The sequence below is a fragment of the Pestalotiopsis fici genome (genome assembly GCF_000516985.1).
Source record: "Pestalotiopsis fici W106-1 unplaced genomic scaffold PFICI_Scf_3, whole genome shotgun sequence".
Lineage (NCBI taxonomy): Eukaryota > Fungi > Ascomycota > Sordariomycetes > Amphisphaeriales > Sporocadaceae > Pestalotiopsis > Pestalotiopsis fici.
The window spans coordinates 5,237,324-5,256,029 of NW_006917093.1; the positions used below are offsets into that span (position 1 = coordinate 5,237,324).

General features: G+C 51.7%; 9 protein-coding genes across 9 annotated transcripts; 4 read left to right on the forward strand and 5 right to left on the reverse strand.

Moving 5' to 3' along the window:
- Nucleotides 1-1,127: 1,127 nt before the first annotated feature.
- Nucleotides 1,128-1,853, forward strand: PFICI_05698 (uncharacterized protein; the record flags this gene model as incomplete). The annotated part of the gene is made up of 1 exon (XM_007834279.1): nt 1,128-1,853. One exon carries the CDS (start codon nt 1,128-1,130, stop codon nt 1,851-1,853), a length of 726 nt encoding a protein of 241 aa, XP_007832470.1.
- A 572-nt stretch (nt 1,854-2,425) lies between these two features.
- PFICI_05699 (uncharacterized protein) lies at nt 2,426-3,064 on the reverse strand (the record flags this gene model as incomplete). The annotated part of the gene is made up of 1 exon (XM_007834280.1): nt 2,426-3,064. One exon carries the CDS (start codon nt 3,062-3,064, stop codon nt 2,426-2,428), a length of 639 nt encoding a protein of 212 aa, XP_007832471.1.
- A 923-nt stretch (nt 3,065-3,987) lies between these two features.
- PFICI_05700 (uncharacterized protein) lies at nt 3,988-5,062 on the forward strand (the record flags this gene model as incomplete). The annotated part of the gene is made up of 2 exons (XM_007834281.1): nt 3,988-4,031; nt 4,096-5,062. The coding sequence occupies 2 exons, from the start codon at nt 3,988-3,990 to the stop codon at nt 5,060-5,062; spliced, it is 1,011 nt and encodes a 336-aa protein (XP_007832472.1).
- A 254-nt stretch (nt 5,063-5,316) lies between these two features.
- On the reverse strand, nt 5,317-5,846 carry PFICI_05701 (uncharacterized protein; the record flags this gene model as incomplete). The annotated part of the gene is made up of 2 exons (XM_007834282.1): nt 5,317-5,422; nt 5,506-5,846. The coding sequence occupies 2 exons, from the start codon at nt 5,844-5,846 to the stop codon at nt 5,317-5,319; spliced, it is 447 nt and encodes a 148-aa protein (XP_007832473.1).
- A 539-nt stretch (nt 5,847-6,385) lies between these two features.
- PFICI_05702 (uncharacterized protein) lies at nt 6,386-7,602 on the forward strand (the record flags this gene model as incomplete). Its single annotated transcript, XM_007834283.1, has 2 exons — nt 6,386-6,818; nt 6,875-7,602. The coding sequence occupies 2 exons, from the start codon at nt 6,386-6,388 to the stop codon at nt 7,600-7,602; spliced, it is 1,161 nt and encodes a 386-aa protein (XP_007832474.1).
- Nucleotides 7,603-8,076: 474 nt separating this feature from the next.
- Nucleotides 8,077-9,102, forward strand: PFICI_05703 (uncharacterized protein; the record flags this gene model as incomplete). Its single annotated transcript, XM_007834284.1, has 1 exon — nt 8,077-9,102. One exon carries the CDS (start codon nt 8,077-8,079, stop codon nt 9,100-9,102), a length of 1,026 nt encoding a protein of 341 aa, XP_007832475.1.
- A 362-nt stretch (nt 9,103-9,464) lies between these two features.
- On the reverse strand, nt 9,465-12,374 carry PFICI_05704 (uncharacterized protein; the record flags this gene model as incomplete). Its single annotated transcript, XM_007834285.1, has 1 exon — nt 9,465-12,374. One exon carries the CDS (start codon nt 12,372-12,374, stop codon nt 9,465-9,467), a length of 2,910 nt encoding a protein of 969 aa, XP_007832476.1.
- A 1,200-nt stretch (nt 12,375-13,574) lies between these two features.
- On the reverse strand, nt 13,575-14,511 carry PFICI_05705 (uncharacterized protein; the record flags this gene model as incomplete). Its single annotated transcript, XM_007834286.1, has 2 exons — nt 13,575-14,323; nt 14,400-14,511. The coding sequence occupies 2 exons, from the start codon at nt 14,509-14,511 to the stop codon at nt 13,575-13,577; spliced, it is 861 nt and encodes a 286-aa protein (XP_007832477.1).
- Nucleotides 14,512-16,377: 1,866 nt separating this feature from the next.
- Nucleotides 16,378-17,460, reverse strand: PFICI_05706 (oxidoreductase; the record flags this gene model as incomplete). Its single annotated transcript, XM_007834287.1, has 4 exons — nt 16,378-16,519; nt 16,587-16,642; nt 16,707-17,016; nt 17,156-17,460. 4 exons carry the CDS (start codon nt 17,458-17,460, stop codon nt 16,378-16,380), a joined length of 813 nt encoding a protein of 270 aa, XP_007832478.1.
- Between the last annotated feature and the right edge of the window lie 1,246 nt (nt 17,461-18,706).

Consider the following 18,706-nt stretch of genomic DNA (forward strand, 5'->3'; position numbering starts at 1 on the left):
GAGAGAGAGAGAGAGCTTTGGAAACATCGACCTCACCGCCAATAATTAGTTCCAACTGCATACACATCGACCCAAACTGTCAAGCCAAAAGACCTTCCATCACTCCCATTGTAAGGTTTCAGCTCATCGATCACGTTTATTAATTGTACTGGTTCTCCAGCGTATGTACGTATGCACCTGAATATATTTTAGAGTTGACATCCCGCGGGTTTGCTTGGGCATGGCCCAACTGGTATATCGCTGCAGATCAACAACCTTGATGGCTACCCCTTTGGCCACCCACAGAACACTCGTTGTTTCCGTCAACAACCTTGATGGGCAGCATATGCGCCATGCATCATGTGCTCTTTCCATCCACAGGAGTCTTTAATGGCAGTACGTCGTCATTGATTTCAGATCAAGTATCTTCGAGGGAGTGGATATTTCGACAAACCATTTCTCTGGACCACGGCACCCGCAAACAACAAGAAGTACGGCCATGAGATACGCACTCTGGCAGGGATAGCTTCATTACACCGACTGTACACAACCATAAATCACCCTCCAAAAAGATCAAATTACACAACATGGCAGCAACACAATCGTTCCACCTCTTCTCAAAGCTCCCCGTTGAGCTGAGGCTGAAAATATACCATTTTGCTCTCACCCCGAGGACGGTTCCCGTTCGCCTCAAACTGGATCTCGATTCATGGAACTGGAGCGCAGGGAAGGATTGGTGGACATGCTATGCTATTGTCCCAGATACGGAACGCCCAAGTGCACCACGGCCCACTGTGCTCGGCGCTTGCTTCGAGGCACGGGAAGAGCTGAAGGGGCTCTATGGCGGGCTCGAGATTGATCAGGAAATTCTGGAGACTTTGCTGATACCAAGACTACACACTGATGCCGAAGATCTCGACGAAGACATTGACAGCGAGTCATTAACGAGAAAAATGGTCGAAAACCTGCTCTCACAGAGGGGAAAACATCGTCGGCCACGCTTCAACTCGGACCGGGATACTCTCGAGTGGCGAGAGCCTCGCCGTTGGGTGTGTTGCGGCGATGAGCAGCTGCGGATGCTGGTTCACCCTCTGTTTCTAGCCGCAAGCCTGTCAGTGCGCCGTGTAAGCATCGAGTATGTGACGTCCATGGCCGACCTGCTCGAGGTCATGGCCCTTGCCGTGCTAGATACTCGCCGCGGCAGCTGCCTCGAAACCTTTGATATCAGCGTGAAGAATCCAAGCGACTGTCGCGTCCTACGCTTTAGACTCTGCAGACTTCCCGAGGTCATTCGACCCGCAGGAAAGAAGGAGATTGTCGGCCGGGTCATGGACGCTGTAGAGGACCGCCCTCAGGAAATTGAGGAGCTAGTCCGGCGCCATGGACTCGTCTGGTTTCCCTGGGCCCGCAGCGAGGCATATTGCAACGGCAATTCCAGCCAGGGCGATGCCTGCGAGACCCGTTTTCGCCGTATAATAGAAAAAATAGCATGTCACACGGCTCTCGCCTCACGGAACACACCGGCCGTACCGACCGACTCGTCGCTCTACCCATTCCTGCCTTCGGAGAATCTCGCGACGAAGAACGTGGCCATACTACAGGTGCTGGCGGAGACCGACCCGACGACGGGGCCGGGGGCCAGCGGCACCTGGGCGCGCATCCAGGCTCTCGAGGACCCGGCGCAGGTCAAAGTCCAGTACACTCACGTCCCAGACGAGCCACTTAGCTTCGGCACTGGCGACGTGCGGATAGACATGCTCCTGTGGTGTCATATGCTCAAGTTGCACGGCGCGGGATACCCGGCAAAACTGCCTTTTAACATTGTCGGTGTACCCTGCCATGGCTTTTGCAACGAGGACGTTGGCATGAGCTGACACTACGATGTTAAATAGTAATCTGGACTGGTCAAAAAACCCCTTGTGAAAGCAAAGGTCAAGTTGAAATTTGCGCAAGATTGGAAGAAGCCACAAGACATTATCTAAAGCACATGAACTTTTGATTTGATTTCTTAAGAGCTGATCCCGTACTATAAATATAATACGCATACCGATATGGTGATCCATGGTCCAATAGGCCGTATCCCTAGTGTCACCCATATACTTTGGTGTCCAGAGTGTCTTTCGTAGTCTTATCAAGACCGGAACATTGTGCTCGGTTGTCTCGTACCGTTTGTTCACGATGAGTATCTTGCAGGTCGGAGCCATAACCCATCGATCGGTACCTTGATCCTCCTGCGGGGGTATACAATTGCACATCTTCCAACCCGCAAGTGGCGAATTGCTTTCTGCTCAATGCTTGTCGGTCAAAGTTTTTCCGTAGCGCTGCCTCTGAACTGGTATCTCTCGCTACCCAGGCGAGGAACAGAGGATCCAGGCGCTTTTCTTCTGCCCGTATTTTCTAAATTCGAAATAAGTAAGAAATAAGAGATGAGTAAGTTTCTCCCACTTCAATCTGTCTCCCTCTCCAGGAAGCTGGGATCTGATCTGACCCTGCTCTCGAACTTCTTCCACCACTCTTCGAATGCACGCAGCGGCACAACCTCGGTGCCGCCGGCCTGCCCACTGAAACTGGCCAGGAAGTTGAAGGCATTCTTGATGATGCGCTGCGCAAGAACCTGCGTCGACGGCTGCTGGCCGCCGCCCGATGCCGCCCCGCCGGCCTTGACCAGCTCGCCGCCTCCACTACCCGCCCTGGCAGCCTGCTGCTCCTCGATCCTCTGGGCGACGCTGCCGGCGTCCTCGACGCTGACGCCAATGACGACGCCCTGCTGGCCGCCGCCGAGCTTGAAGACGGCGCTCTCCTTGCCAGGGCCGACGCCGCCGAGGAAGCGCGTGGCCGGCGGGGCGGTGCCGGCGGCCAGGGCCTCGGGGTTGGTGATGAGGTAAATGGCGGCGGCCGTGTCCGGGGGCAGCGCCACGCCGGGCAGCAGGAACACAGAGAGGTGGGAGAAGGGCTTGGGGTTGGCCGGCGTGGTCGAGGGGATCACGTAGAGAAAGGAGCCCGGCCCGGGAATGGACGAGGGCGCCGTCATCAGCGGGTGGCCGGCCGGTAACAGGCCAAAGAGAGGTTGTTGCTGGTCCGCCATTTTTCTGCTTGTCCCCGGATACGTGGGTATAATGTGTAGATGTATATAAAATTCAAGGAAAGATTCTATAATGAAAACAAAGCAGACAGAATTGTGCCGAATGGAATATCAAGCTGGTTGTGCTTATAGCTCATGACATTGAGTTCATATTCCAGTTGCTGAGCGCGAGCTGAGCTGAGGGTAATCAACCTCATATAATGAAATAGATGGACTACCTAAATGCAGCGATGTCGCGAGCTGTAGCTCGAATCTTCGACGTAGCAGAGCAAAGAAATTGGCGTCACCTACCTAGGTTTGTAGCTGCACTGCACTCACTAATTGGGACACTGAAGCCCAGAGCCCCCACCAATACCATTCATCCATCACCCCGCCATTCAAGCCAAGCAAGGGAGAAAGGCCTGGGTAAGGGCCAAGCTGCATGTGCCAGATCCATCCCGCCCTGCCTGCGCTGCACTGCACCTTTTCAGCCGGTTGCAGATTCCAGATCGAGGTACGTCGACCAAGACCACCGTATTTTTACAGATGACTGCATATGCTCGTTGAGGAATCTGGCTCATCATCCTGTCTTCGCCTAAGCAGTGATTCACACGAGCTGGAGAGCGCCCATGGTATTTTCCGGGCGGCTTTGGTCACGTCCTCGTCTTCTTCTTGGGAACCAGTATAAAAACGCAACAACGACGACCCAGTTGCTTGGCTCCTTCACCAAAGCTTATACTATTTCCCGTTTGTCATACTCGACATTGACTGGGCACGTGAGGCCGCACACAGCATCAGCAACAGCAGCAGCATCTAGCATCGATTCGCAAATTCGCCTTCCTTCATTGCGTATCAGACATTTTTCCAGTTTTGAAATATCATCAACCAAGAGCGGCGCTTCTTTGCACAAGAACAAGCAACATCCATTTGCACACATATTTAGCAAAATGGCACCTCTGAGCAACCTCGACCTTGCCAAGCAGGTGGATGTGTAAGTGTTCGATTTCGCAGACCCTCAGGTCTCTTGCACCGTATACTCAACCATGTCTTGCCAGTTTCCCATATGATCAAGATGGCATCCTGAAAGCATTCCCAGAACCTCTGTACACCTTGATCCACCGCATCTCTACAGGCAAGGATATCACGCTTGGATATATGCACCCACCCGTGGTACAGTCGCTCCTCTCCATCCCCGAGTCTATCCGGGGGGCTGTAGACGTGGACTCCGAGGCACGCACCATCCGCGCCTTTGATCTGCCTACCGAGGCTGAACGCACCAAGGTCGTCGGCGACGTGATGCAGTACTGGCGGACCCAAGGCACCTGGGAAATTATCAAGAAGTGGAGAAACGAGCCGTGGCCCGTTTACAGCACCGACGATGGAGAACTGCTTTACAGTGTCGAGAGAGCAGGCGCTGGATTGCTCGGCGTGATGCGCTACGGCGTTCACATGACGGCATATGTCAAGGATGACGGGGTCAAGCACGGGATCCGGGTTTGGGTCCCGAGGCGCGCCAGCAACAAGAGCAACTACCCCAGCATGTTGGACAATACGGTCGCCGGAGGCTTGATGACAGCCGAGGACCCCTACGAGTGCATTATTCGCGAGTCTGATGAGGAAGCTGATTTGCCAGAGTCCCTGATGAGGGAAAGGTGCCAGCTCGCCGGTACAGTCGTTTATGTTTACGTGACGGACGAGAGGGCTGGTGGAGAAAAGGATCTCATTTATCCCGAGACTCAATGGGTCTATGATATTGAGCTACCTGCTGATGTCAAGCCAACACCCAAGGACGGCGAGGTTCAGGAATTTTATCTGTGGACTGTGGACGAGATACAGGAGGCCATGGCCCGGGGAGAGTTCAAGCCGAACTGCGCCGTGGTGCTCCTGGACTTCTTTATGCGCAGAGGGATCCTGACCCGGGAGAACGAGCCGGACTATGACGAGATACTCCAGAGGATGCACAGGAAGACGCCCTTCCCTGGTCCGCACAACACGGAGGCCCCGTCCATGTCGCTCCAATAATCTCGCACGATTTGTTGAGAAGAAGATCCAGTACGAGCCCTTGGTCTCCTCAGAATTAAGAACATAATTTAAGCACACAGAGCCTTCTGTGATTTTCCGTACGCCTGAACGCCAAGTCTAACTCCCTTCTCACCATCGCGTGGGCCTCCGAATGCCATGTGTCGTTACACCCCTGTTTGGTATATCCGCGCTGCGTGTGGTTTTCCCTTTTCATGCTGAAGCGGAAACGAACACCTTTTCTACGTCGAGATCTTCTATTTCTTGACCAGCAGATAGGTGTTGTCGACTCGCAGAGGGAGAAGCTTCTTGGAAGGTCCCTCAAGCATCATGAGCAGACCGCCAAATGAAATGTATGCCTTGCTATAAGTTTGAGGGCGAGTCAGCGGCCGATTCAATGGCGTGGCGTTTCTGGAATGAAAATGTTCCAAGTTTCCAAAACTCACATGCTCTGACCATCAGCACCATCCTCAAACTTGTAAATCTTGCCGTGGCACACGTAGTCGTAGTTGTCCGCCAGGCTGGCCGTCTCGGTACCGGCCTTGACGTCCCGCCAGCCGCGCTCCTCCTCGCCAGCCTTGCCGTCGAGGCTCAGGGTGGTGGCGAGCACGACGCTCAGCGGGTCGCCCACGCGGCAGGGAAAGAGCTCAATGTTGATGTCCAGGGTCATTTGCGTGGCATTGTCGTTGGATGTGGCCGTGATGCGCGCCACGCGGTCGTACTTTGCCTGATCGTAGTTTGTCACCACAAAGGTTTCCTCAAAGAGCTGTGCGTCGCCGGACGACATGGCTGCGGTCTATAAACGAAAAGAGAAAACGGTTGATCGGTTACGAAAGGAAGTGGTTCGGTAAGCGTCGGGTGAGTAGTGAGTAGTCTCGTGGTTTGCGACTTTGTATTGGAATGCGCCTGGTTTGACTTATTTTTTTCCGTACTCTTTTTTTTTTCTTGCTTCCGAAGCTCAAAAGTTCGACGCTTGAGTCGACGGCTCTGCGGGGCTTCCCGCTGCCACTGGGCAAGCAGCCGCAGCTGGGTCAGTCTAGGTACTGTAGACAGGGGGTTTGGGGAGAGCTACAGCAGTACAGTGCTTGCGGTTTCCAGGTTCCGCCCATGCGGAATTGGAGATTCAAAATTTGAGTGCCCCGCGATGCACCCAGTGACGAAATCCTACATTACTTTTATATGTAGCAGCACTTATACGCAAGACACGATTAAGCATTTTGTAGATTGCGCATACGAATCGTTTTTTTTTTTTTATTGAGTTGGTTTCTTCTTTCTGAAGATTATCCTCGCGCGCTTGGTCGAATATAAAGGCCACGAATCTAAGCAATGTCGCTCCGAAAGAGAAACACCGTCATCAGTACATCTTCATCGGCAGCGGCAGCACAGGCAAAGGTGGAAAATGTATCAGTCCCAGGCCTCAGACCGTCGCCGCTAGACGGCCGCGTCACTACGTCGACAGGAACTGCGTCATTAGATTCTCTGCTCGCAGGCCATTCTGGACTTCCGCTGGGAACATCATTGCTCGTTGAGGAGCATGGCACGACCGACTTTGCTGGCATCCTGCTTCGCTACTATGCTGCCGAGGGTCTCGTCCAAGGCCATCAAGTGCATGTACTAGGAATGCATGAAGGATGGAAGACGGAGCTTCCAGGAATTCTTACCGACTCTAAATCATCCTCAAAATCCGAAGCTGCGGGCGGTGACAAGATGAAGATTGCATGGCGATATGAGAGTTTAGGATCGGTTGGAACTCCTAGAGGTGAGTTTTAATGAATCGCCACTATATCGTGGTATCATGTCACTGATTCATCACAGATACACCACAAAGATCGACCGGCACATCTGCTGGCTCGTCTGGCATCTTTTGTCACTCGTTCGATCTGACAAAACGCCTATCTCCTCAGGATGTCAACGGCCAGATCAGTTTCCACCCATCGATGGCTATGCCAGGCGCGAGACCGACGAAGGAGTCTGGATCCCCATTTCAACTGTTTCTCAAGGATCTGGGAACAAGACTTTTGAGCTCTTCGCCAACATGGGTGCACCGAGTTGTAGTGCCTAATCTCCTGTCTCCGACCATGTACCCGACCTCTCTATGCCGGCCTGAAGAAGTCCTGCAATTCCTGCATGGTCTGCGAGCTCTTCTTCGGCAGTTTCCAAGAAAGCTGACTGCTATCATAACTCTGCCGCTGTCTCTGTACCCACGAGCCACCGGACTCACAAGATGGATGGAGCTGTTGTGCGATGGCGCCCTGGAGCTGATCCCGCTTCAACTCGACAAAGTCCATGCGCCCCCTCCCGATGCCAAGTCCGACTCCAAATCAGATGAGAAGACGCAAGGTCTCCTCAAAGTACACAGCCTGCCCATCCATCACGAAAAGGGAGGAGGTGGCTCCGACGGCCACACTGGCGAAGATATGGCTTTTAGTCTGAGCCGGTCCAAAGGTCTCATCATCAAGCCCTTTGTGCTTCCACCCATGCTGGAAGACGAGGAGAAGGAAAAGAATCCGGCTTCTACCACCAAGACGAGCATCGAGTTTTAGAGTTTTGACAAACATTCAAAATCCGGCGTGACTTTTAGAGAGATGAGATACTTGTCGGTTGTCTCAAGCCGTCCTGTCTGGTCGATTTATAGTTGACAGTGTCAAGTGGATAAAACCCCACCCTGACACTGTGCCGACCCCACGCCTCCAAATTTTTCTATATTTTCTTCCTAGCTCTGAGCTCTGAATCACCTTCTCTTCCTCTTTACTTGTCAAGCATCTCAACCCAAAGGTACGTTTGCATTGCGCATTTTTCATTAGTGTTCCCCAAACCACTTGATGACCTGATTACACCAAATAATAATCTGTCAATCCCCTGAAAGCGAACATGTTGACACAATTATCAATCCTAAAAACAAATGATCATCACACATTTTCACCTATTTTTGTCGCAATCTCAATTTCCAAGAAACTTGTGGCTGACTCGGTTGAAACAGGAAAGGAAGCTCAGAACTTGACAAACACACAGCTACCATGGCGTCGGACAGCTCCAGGTCACCCGTCAGGATCTCAAAGGTCACTGATCGGTACCTGCTCTTCGACATTGACGATATCATGTACCTCCGCCGTCACCACAATATCTGCTCGCCCTTTGTAGGAACCATGCCGCAAGCCCCGTCGCAGAGCGTCTTCATGGGCCTGCCCATTGAGTTGATGGCAGAAGAGGCCATGGTGCTCGTGCGCAAAAAGGCGGCCTACGTAGTCGACGATGCCGCGTTTCATCCGTCGCGGCTGGCGTCCCCCGACCCCGCTGTGCGCGCTGCCTATCTCCAAGCCATGAAGCAGGATGGACTGGGCGCCGCCACCGCCGCACGTGAATACGCAGAGTTTAGAAAGGTACAGGGCCTCAACAAGGCCAAGGCCAAGGGTAAGAAAGCGCAAAAGACCAAAGAAGATACGTCGTCCATCACCAGTGCCGGTGCCGTTACCAGCTCCAAAGAGCCAGACAATGCTGCAGCAGAAGCAGCAGCCTCTGTAGATGAAGAGTTGAACCTCTTTGATTCGTCGGATTCCCAAGTGACCAAGCAGGCCAACAAGCCCAAAGCATCGGTAGCGGCCATTGAACCTTTTGCCATTACGCCCGTCACTAGCGGCGCATTGATGGACCCCCCGCCGTCCGTGGACGAGGAAGAGGATACCGCGTCGCTGGTTGATGCTCCCCGCGGCTACCCCCTCTATGCTCACCTCCACGATCATGGCTACTACATGATGCCTGGTCTGCGGTTTGGCTGTGACTACAATGTCTATCCTGGTGACCCCCTGAGATACCACAGTCACTTTCAAGCGACGCATTATGGCTGGAATGACGAGATTAAGCTGCTGGACATTGTTGGCGGTGGAAGACTAGGCACCAATGTCAAGAAGGCTTACTTGATAGGCGGTGCAACTGCTGGCGAGGGCAAGACGAGCGGTGAGGTCGTCGGTGGGCATGGGGTCAAGGCAACCAGTGCCACTGGACCTCCAGTCAGAGCTTTCAGCATTGAATGGGCTGCCATGTAATAGCGTTGCTACTCTAGATATCCTCAATATAAACCACTGCTCAAACCATACCATGCATTTCACCACTAGCATTTGTCTGTGAGAATAGACTGTTCATCCTTGGCGTCCTCAACAAAGTAAATTTAGACGCAAAATGGAATATGTACCGAAGGGCATGTGTCTATTAGGACAGCTTTCTGCGCCCAACATGACTGGATTGACCAAGTTGGCCAAAAAGCTCTCCTACGCTGTGTTGTGTATAAAAACCTGAAAAACCAAAATGTCCCAACTCCTTAGCAATGATTGATTCCCCTTGGCCATTGGACAGCTTGTGCCAAACAAACTAAAGCCTTCCATAATACAAAAACCTTCCGTCCGCTTGATCAAGGCACGTAGATCCTTGAGAAGCTAATCACTTCACGTCGACAACATACACATTTATCAAAGTTATTCATGGCTAACGTGACACGACACTCATCGCAGAGACTCAGGCATCGGCAAGGCCAGACAATTACCGTTCGGGGCGAGCTGTGACAGACAACGCACTGCGGACCGCCGTCGCCACCATTCTCGTCCAGGCCAGCCCAAGAGCCCGTGTTCTCCTGGCCGCTGTTATCGATCTCGTAAATGTCTGGCCTTCGGCGAGGCGCCGTACGCCGGGAAATGATCAGCTGTTCGAGTAGTTCAGCCTCTTCTTCGGGTGTCATTCTACGGTTTCGGTCTCGGCCAGCTGTAACCGCGGTGGTCAGGAGACGGGTGCGCTGTGCTGCCTGCTGACGAGCGTATGCAGAGCGCGTCATGATACGGTCACTTGTCAGGTGTGCGGCTAGTGCCTGGGCCTCTTGTCGCTCATCCGCCGTCATGGGGTTTAGCAAGCGAGCAAGATCGCTCATCGTGATACTAGCCTCGGATGGCGTCGGCTCTCTAGTAGCAAAACGAGACTGCTGTGTCGGGGTACGTTGGCCATCGTCGAGATCATCTTCCTCGTCTTCCCAAGGATATTGATCACGCGTGTTGAAGCCTACGTCACTGCTTGCAACGCTGTCAATCAAGCTGGTCGTGTCCCAGTCATCAGCGTCCGATTCAGGTTCCCAGGCGCCGCTTGTGTCGGCACTTCCCCATAGGGCGCCATGTGTCCATGACTGATAGAGCCGTTTATCAATATCTGCCCATGAAATGTTGGCAGTCTCGGGGGTATGCCGAAGGCGCATCATCATCTCAGACTCAACATCAGCATCCTCATCATTAAAGAGCATGTCCTGAGCGCCTTGTCTGCTCGAACTAGCCTCCTCGGTGTTTCTTGTCTCCGCCTCCTCTTTCCTGGTCTTCTTAGGTCGGCGTGATAGCCACAGGAGAAAACGTGGCTGTGCCCTGATACCAATTCGCGCAAGGGCTCTTAGCATCAGTAGTGACGACCACCGGAGAATCAATCGATTGATGTTGATGATGAAGTCCATAGCCAGGATCCATCGTGAGCTGCGCTCAATGGCTCCTACACCATCCTTCGCCCGCTTATCTCCTGCCCTGGCCTTTGGCAGTTTTTGCGCAGCACGCTCTCTTGCATAACCACTGGAGGCATTGACTTGGTCATCCTTGACTGGAATCAGACCGATTGTCCCCGCCTGGTCATAACGAGAGTCCCCAAGACTTGATCCAGTCCATTGCATGCGGAATTTTTCCAATTCTTTGAAGCGCTCTTCCTCCAGCCAGGTCAGTTGCTTGACATTGACACGGCGATCCTCGTTCAAATAAACAGCTTCGCTAGCCATTGTAATCACTCCAAACCCGATTCTGAGTAGAGCAGTATAGAAATCCATGTCCCTGCTCACACGTATATCGGAGAGCGAAATATTTGCTTGCATATTTTCGTGGGCTGAGCGCAAGCGCTGGTAGAAGTTGAGCTGCCGGACATTTTCCATTCCGTCAGGAGGAGAAAGCGCCGACAGAACAAGTGCAATGCCGTAAATAAAAGCACAAATGAAGATGCCGGTAAATACCATGACATGGGGGATGAACCCTATAATACACACCGTCGGGAATCTAAAGAGACCCATGCTCGATGGGTCGTCCAGAGAAAAGTTGAACGCCTCGTACACAATGCTGCTCATAAAACATAGAGCCCAGAATCCAGTATTCAAGAGGCGAAAGCGCGACTGAAGATTGAACACACCCAAGAGGTGGCTTGTCACATGGCTCATGGCAGAAAGGAAAGCGACCAGGAGAACCTCGGGTGGAGTATTGACACGCTTCATGATCATGGATCGTGAGATGGCAATGCTGGTTCCTGTTGACCCTTGGGTAAGAGTGACGTTTGCGGTACCGCTGCTGGAGAACAAACCCCAGCCAAGCTGGTTACTGACGGCAGCGTCGGCCTCGGCGAAAGCCAGCGAGTGCTCAAAAAGTGTCATGCCCGTCTCAACGGCCACCGGCCGGCCCTGCACGGCACACGACACGGTTTCGAGAAAGTGGCTCAGACAGAAAGTTCCAAAGAGCGGCCATAGCAGCGACAATGATCCTTGCAGCTCGGCAGGGTAGACCTGGTCGTCGTCTGGAACCATATTTACAGCCCGGCATGAGTCTAGGTCGCTGGCGCCCAACAGCAATGTTGAGCTGATGGTATGCAGATAGCCTCCGGGCTCGGTAAACATGAGGTCAGATGACTTGCTCGCGTTGCCCCAGCGCATCTCTGAAAAGTCTGGCGATGTTTGGCATTGTATCGACTGCAGCAGCTGTTGGGCCTGGAAGAGAAAGAGGACAAGCGGTAGAAAGCGGAGAAAGAGCCGAACATGCCAGCCCAAGCGAAGTCTGCGCCGGCTTGCGGCAAAGATGTGTGTTCTGTTCAGTATGATAGCCATGGCCACACAGCAGAGCGCCCATTTGCTAGTGGCATAGCTGAAGACGCTTCCCAGGCCCTTTGCCCCTTCCAAGCTCAGTCGAGACGCCATAGCCGCAGGGTCCTGGTCGACCAGTTCAGCGGCGGCTGCGGCGGCAACGGAGGCATCGGCAGCAACGTTGGCAGTGGTGCTTCCGGCGGCGGTGGTAAGAAACAAATCGGAGCCGGTCGGATCGGGTAGTACTCGTTGGCCAAAGCCGTCCACAGTATCTGCGTAAGACATGATGGAACCAAGCTTGGTCAGCATCCTAGGTCCGGCAAGAAAGAGGTCTTCGGCATAGCGGCTGACGTTGACGGGTAGTCTCAAGTGTTGTAGCGTCCACTGCGTGAGGTTATGGAGCATGCTCGCGTTATCGAATGCCGTGGGCGCAGGCACGACAGCGGCCCCTGGAGATGCCATGGTGCATTCGTCGTTGCCCGTACCCGTGCGTGCCGGGAGCGCTCACTCTACAGCGATAGGACAAACGTCACTGGCGGGCTGTTATGCAAGCGATGATCGGACGGATCTAGTCAGATTGCTGATGCTCGTGGAAACTGGTACTGCATTTTTGATTTCGTTGTACTACACGAGACGATGCAACACGGAGCGCATACACTCGAACGGAGGTGTGTAGGCGTAAGTAAACAAGCTATGTTGTTTGTGCCTGGAAGGTGTTTGGGGCAGGTGTAGTTAGTGGTGGGTATCGAAGGATTCCGAGGGATGGAGCAACTTCAGAGCGGGAGGGCAAGTTCAAGCTGGCTGAGATGAGATTACAATCACCGAAGAAAGCTCCATGCAGGTAAGCTTATTAGACAGACACACCCACATATATTGAGAGGGGGTGAATTTGGGGTCCCTTTCTACCTCGATTGATTGAAACCCCAGAACAGGATGGACCATTGACTCTTCGACATGTGCCTCGTCTCTTCTAGTCCGGAATGTCGGGTCGAACTTGCTTTCCGCAGCGCGTTTTACAACGCGTGTAATGCGCTGCAACTTGCACCGTCGGGCGCTAATTTTAGGCCCATGAATCCGCTAATGGTTATATGATACTGGGCGCTGAACTAATTGTAAAACATTTCCCACCTTGATATGAGTATTTGGAGTTGAAGTGCACGATTGTTGCATTGTCCCGGGGATGTATCTATCTGTCGCAATGATTCCGAAAGAACTCATTATAACAATGAATTCCTACCAACAGGCAGCAAGACTCTATCGAGTGTAGAGGGGCGATATCATACCAACATTCCATCCTTCGTTATCCGCCATTCCCTCGATGAAGGACATCTGATTCTTCTATAGGGTAGACAATGCAGAGGTATAATCTTGCGGACTCGGGATAAGCGCTCCAAAAAAGCATATTCGCTTCTAGTCCTTGTCTTTCCAACATCATACCTGATCAGTGCTGATGTGGCCGACGCAACAAATGTTGGACCTTCAAAGCCAAGGTAACAATTCTCCTTTACACCATCAGCCAGATCCAGGTAAAACAGGCGAATTGCCTACAATCATTTGTGCAGGCCGTGAGGTCAAGGGTCTTTTCCTGTTTTGAGTTGAATTGGCCCCGATTTCCAGACGTCGTGCTTGTATATTTCATCTCTATTACAACACCACGCACTCTCAGGTAGCTTCTTGCCCCTTCTTGGCCGTTTCACTCAGAGCTTGCACTATCACTCTGTTGGCGCTCCGGCTAGCCACCATACTTCGTTCGAGCATAGTGTTGTAAACCATGAAATCGCCGCCAGGAAGCTGTCCTTTGAACCATAAATTCGTCACCTCGTCTCGTGAGGGCAGGTATGCCACACAGCAAGCGGCCAAGATCTTTTGGTTCTCAGCCACGATGGGGTCCACAATGATACTCGGCACTTGACCGTCCTTCTTGGAAACCAGGGCCGCGACACCTCCAGCCACAGTATCCACGCAGTCAATGCCGGCATCTGCGATTGCTGCGGAGGCAACGGTAATACAGCCGCTCAACACATTCATCATCTCCCAGTTCTCATCGTCTTGGTTGTGGGGGGCGTCGCGATCTTGGTCGCCTTCGACTATCGTAACAATGATGTCAACACCACTTTTTGGCCATCGATCTGCAATGATGGCACCGCGCAAGGCAGTCTCCAAATGTACGCCCAAGTCACGTTCGCTCGAGTCCCTCAAGTATCCACGCCGTGTCCTAGTTGCAAATGGAGCGTACTTGACATGCGTAGTCAGAATGATATGAGGCGAAAACGGCGCCGATCGAGGGAGAGCCCTTGGGCCGTGTACGGTACATGAAAGCTTCAGATTCGATCTGTGAGGGTGACCCGGGCGGCTTTCGAGTTCGAGGTAGGCTGACCCAGAGGCTGAGGGAGTTATGCCGGTTTTCAAGTCTAATATAGGTGGTGAGCAAAGGCGTGAAGAAACAAGGGAGGATATTGCCTGAGAAAATGAATCATCACCACTTACAGATCTTGCGAATAGAGTCGGACTCTCTGGGTCTCGGCCTGGCAGGTGCATGGACAAATACCGGCGGTGTCGTGGTTCCGACTGGCCCATTGATCCTCCTACGGTCAGCCATGGTATCTGTTGTGTGCTTGATCGGCGCTGCGACTGGAATGCTATCGCAGCAAAAGACGGCCAAAAATTCACGTTTGCACTATGTTACTTTTCTAGAGCTCGTCGAAAGAATTGCAGGGATCAAATGCCAGAAAAGCCACCCAACCAAGCTACCTAGGTACCTACCCCACTATCTATCGACTTATCCACCAGCCCACCACGGAACCAATTACGCACCGGCCACCGGCCACAATTGTCGCCTACCTCCAAATCGATTTTTCTTGAGCTTGGAAATTTTTTGAGCCTCTTCCTTTCTACCTTTACCAACATCTCTACCTCCAGGACCTCGACACGCGACTATCGCCGCCTCCCATGGGAACGCAGTGATTGCACCATTCGCGACAAGTGCTCAAAAGGATTATCTTGAGCCCTGAATGATCTGACCGACAACTGCGCCCTTGCCAGAATGGCCACAAGGGTTGGTTGGTTGGGAGTATTCGTCTCAGAAACTTGTCTCGTTTGGCTGTGGTTGCTGGTTCACCATTGGAGGCGGCACAGTCGTGAATGCAGAACTAATGGTAAGCAGCTTCATTTATTTCCACTCGGACTGTCGCCTTCACCCTTCTTTTCCCCCTGCTGTTGATGATTTCTTATCCACAGTTCTTAGCGATGTCCATGAGCGCAGAACAAACATGCATCACCATCTGAAGCACACTTCAAATTCCTTGTTACTATTGACGACCTGTCGATCGATCATGGCTAACATTTTGGGCAAGATTACTAGGCAATCGTATACAGGCACTGTACAACGTCTCATCGGCACTACTGGGTAAGTCAACTTCCTCAATACACCTCCCCAAACATGTCCGTGATGAAAAACCTTATTTTCAGTTCTGCTTCTGAAGCGCTGTGAAGATAACCCTATACCAAAAACATTTTCTGATTACATGTTTCTCCAATTCACATTTGACACTACACACGTTTTTGAAACAGTGGCTAATTGTCAAATTCAGTTTATAGAAAATATTTAAGTTGCAACGGTCGGTGTTCGAGTTATTCAACAAGCAGCAAGGTAAGCTCGAGATTCTCATGTATTCCAGCACCATCTTTTATGATGAAACGCGTTTATCCATTCAACTATCTCACCGGGGCCGAGCCATTCTCCCGCACTGTAGTTGTCGTTCTGGCATCGAGGATCAGTTGTGGAGTTGTCTTCGGGCGTAATGTTAGTTCCAGTGCGTTTGACTGTCAGGTTTCGTCTTGAGGCCTGCTGGTCAGATGCCGGTCTCTGTGAATGAGTAAGACGGCTTTCTGATTCAAATCAAACATTTACTTGTTTCTTTTCAGATTCTCTTTTTTTTTTTATCCTTGCTGATCCATGGAATAGTCAGATTTGTATCGACAGGATGAAGTTTACAGCACGGTAAGTTTCGTAGAAGGCCATCCGCCAGTCAAGTAGACGTTATAAAATATTATGCCTACCTACTACGTACCTAGGTTCTTAGATAATTATTACTAGCAGTCTTTGCCAGAAGTAAATACAAAATGGTCAAAACAATCATTATGCTGGCACCAAGTTCCAATGTTAAAACGTCCATGCAAGACAGAGGTAAGGCCTGACGTTTAGTTGATGACCATGTCAGTGTAATCCTTCGGAACAAAGCCAGGTGGAATGGTATCGCTTTCATCTTCATGAGTTTATGCAAAATCACCAAGCAGTGTCAGCGAATCCACAGGGACTTAGATAATCGGTATCTCGGGAATGCAGGTAGTGCAGTGCAAAGTCTTGTACTCTCCGGTTGAGTATGTCATGATGTATATTCTGTAATAAATATACGTTGCTTTTCAATACAAGTCCTGTCCTCTGTCGTTTGGCAATTCTATACGTCTAAGTCTTCCGGTGGACGGTGGTGGCACCGGCCTGGTTCTTGTGGTAAATCAGAGTATCTGCAATCACAACATTGTCTCTTCTGCCCGCTGCGAATACAACGACTTCTGCAATATCTTCTGGGGTCAAGGGCTCAACGCCGCTGCTAAGTGTTAGTAGAAGAAGGCGGAAGCTGGAGACGTGCAAAGACAGTGGGTGTAGACACTTACGCATAGACTGCATCGGCCTTGGCCTTGTCGCCTCCAAAGCGAACCACGGAGAAGTTCTGTCATTTTGGTCAGCTCATTCTATTTTCAACGTTTCTGCGCTTTTGCTTCCTCAAAACTTACCGTCTCAACCTGGCCGGGATCAATCTCAATGACCCGGATCTGCGATGCCACCAGCTCCTTGCGCAAGCTCTCAGTGAAGCTGCGAACGGCAGCCTTGGTAGCGCAGTAGATGCTGCCGCCGGGGTAGGGCTCACGGCCGGCAATGCTGCCAACGTTGATGATGTCGCCCTTGCCGCCGTCAGGCCGGGCGAGGAAGATGTTGAGGATCTGCTGGGTCAGGTTGATCAGGCCCGTCACGTTGGTCGAGAACATGATGTCAATATCATCCTCGGCAATCTTGGGCGCCTGAGCGACTCCTTTGACCAGGCCTCTGTACAAGTGGGTGATGCAATTAGCACGACGTTTCCATTTTATCTTGTCCAAGCAGCAGATATAGGCTTGAATGAGCTGGCAGTCTCTACATTATTTGTAGAGACTCGATCACGTGGAAATCAATACTTGGCACTTACGCATTGTTGACCAGCACGTCAATGTTCCGCCACTCCTCAGGCAGGTTACCGACAAAGGCCCGGACCTCGGCGGGTTTCGAGACGTCAAACTGCACGGGGAGGACCTTGACGCCCTCGCCCACCTCCTTGGTGATCTCGGCGGCGAGCTCCTTGAGTACGTCGGCGCGGCGGGCCGTCAAGATCAGCCGCAGGTCCTGCGGCGACGCCCGCGCAAACTCGAAGGCGGTCGAGCGTCCAATACCCGAGCTGGCGCCCGTGATCAGAATGGTCTTGCCCGAGAGGCGCTTGGCGACGGCGGTGGCCATGTTGGCGCGCTGCTGCTGCTGGAAGATGAAATCCGGAGAGGAACGGATGAGTGCCGATAAACGGTCCCTGGCGTTGCAACCGGGCGTAAAGAGGAGCGAAGACGAAGACGAAGCTGGCCGGTGGGCAAGTGTACGAAGGGTACAGCGGGCTGTTCGCGAGAACATATGAAAGAAAGAGCAGTTGTATGAACAATGGTATTGAAGGACTTGTGTCTTGCGTCACACAAGCTGTATATGAGTTGACTCACTAGAAGCAAAGCAGGGTATCCGCAAGGAAAGCCGACGGCCGGATTAGACGCACAGTGAGGTAAGTTCTCGGGCTATTTCCGATGTTGATCTCTCAATTATTGACCAATAAGCCCGCACCGAGTCCGGGTTGGCGATGATGTGCTTGCTATCGTCTTCCAAGCTTGTCTCCATATTTGATCGAAACCCCGCCGGTGTTAGAATACCCCGCGGCAGGCGGGAAATCTGCCTGGCAGGTCCCAAAAGCAACGAAACAGAAAGGGAAAGTAATAGAATGCCTAGAAATAATTATACAGTATCCGTTAAAATCAATACAGTCAATCAAGTACTGCTTTAAGACAAACATAATAAATACTCAACTCAAATCTCAAGACCTCACTCCGATGGTGCATATTTCAAATAGATCTGCGCTTCGATATTTTTGAAATAAAGCGCAAACTACCAGACTACCTCCCATCCATTAATATCTACGAGCAGTGCAACCTCGAAAGAGATGCACATAAGGAGACTTAGCCGGACGCTCTTCTCGAAGCAAAACAAAGACGCCATGCAATATTTTTAATGGCCGACCGCAACACCATAGAAATGAAACAAGACGAGTATACCAAACCGCATGATACCTTCAGACAAAGAATGCAATTTCATAATACCAGCTGACTACGTGCAGTCGCAAAAGATGAATATTTATACACAACCAAAAAAATCGTCTAAAATAAATCAAGATTGGTAGTCGACAAAAATATGTTTGCACACTTCTTGCCCGGGTTCGAACCGGGGACTCGGGAATATTTGAAGACAGTCAAAATCCCACGTGCTAACCACTACACTACAAGAAGGTTCTGTTTCTTGCTTGTTGTCGAGTGGGCTTATTTTAGCTCTTACGCCTGGATTTCAAAACTCCAAAATGGGAAAAGTGGACCATGCACCCCTATGTGGAACAGTGGGTAAAAATCCGACTAGTTCTACCCAGCAAGCGTACACGATTTGACGATCTTTGTGT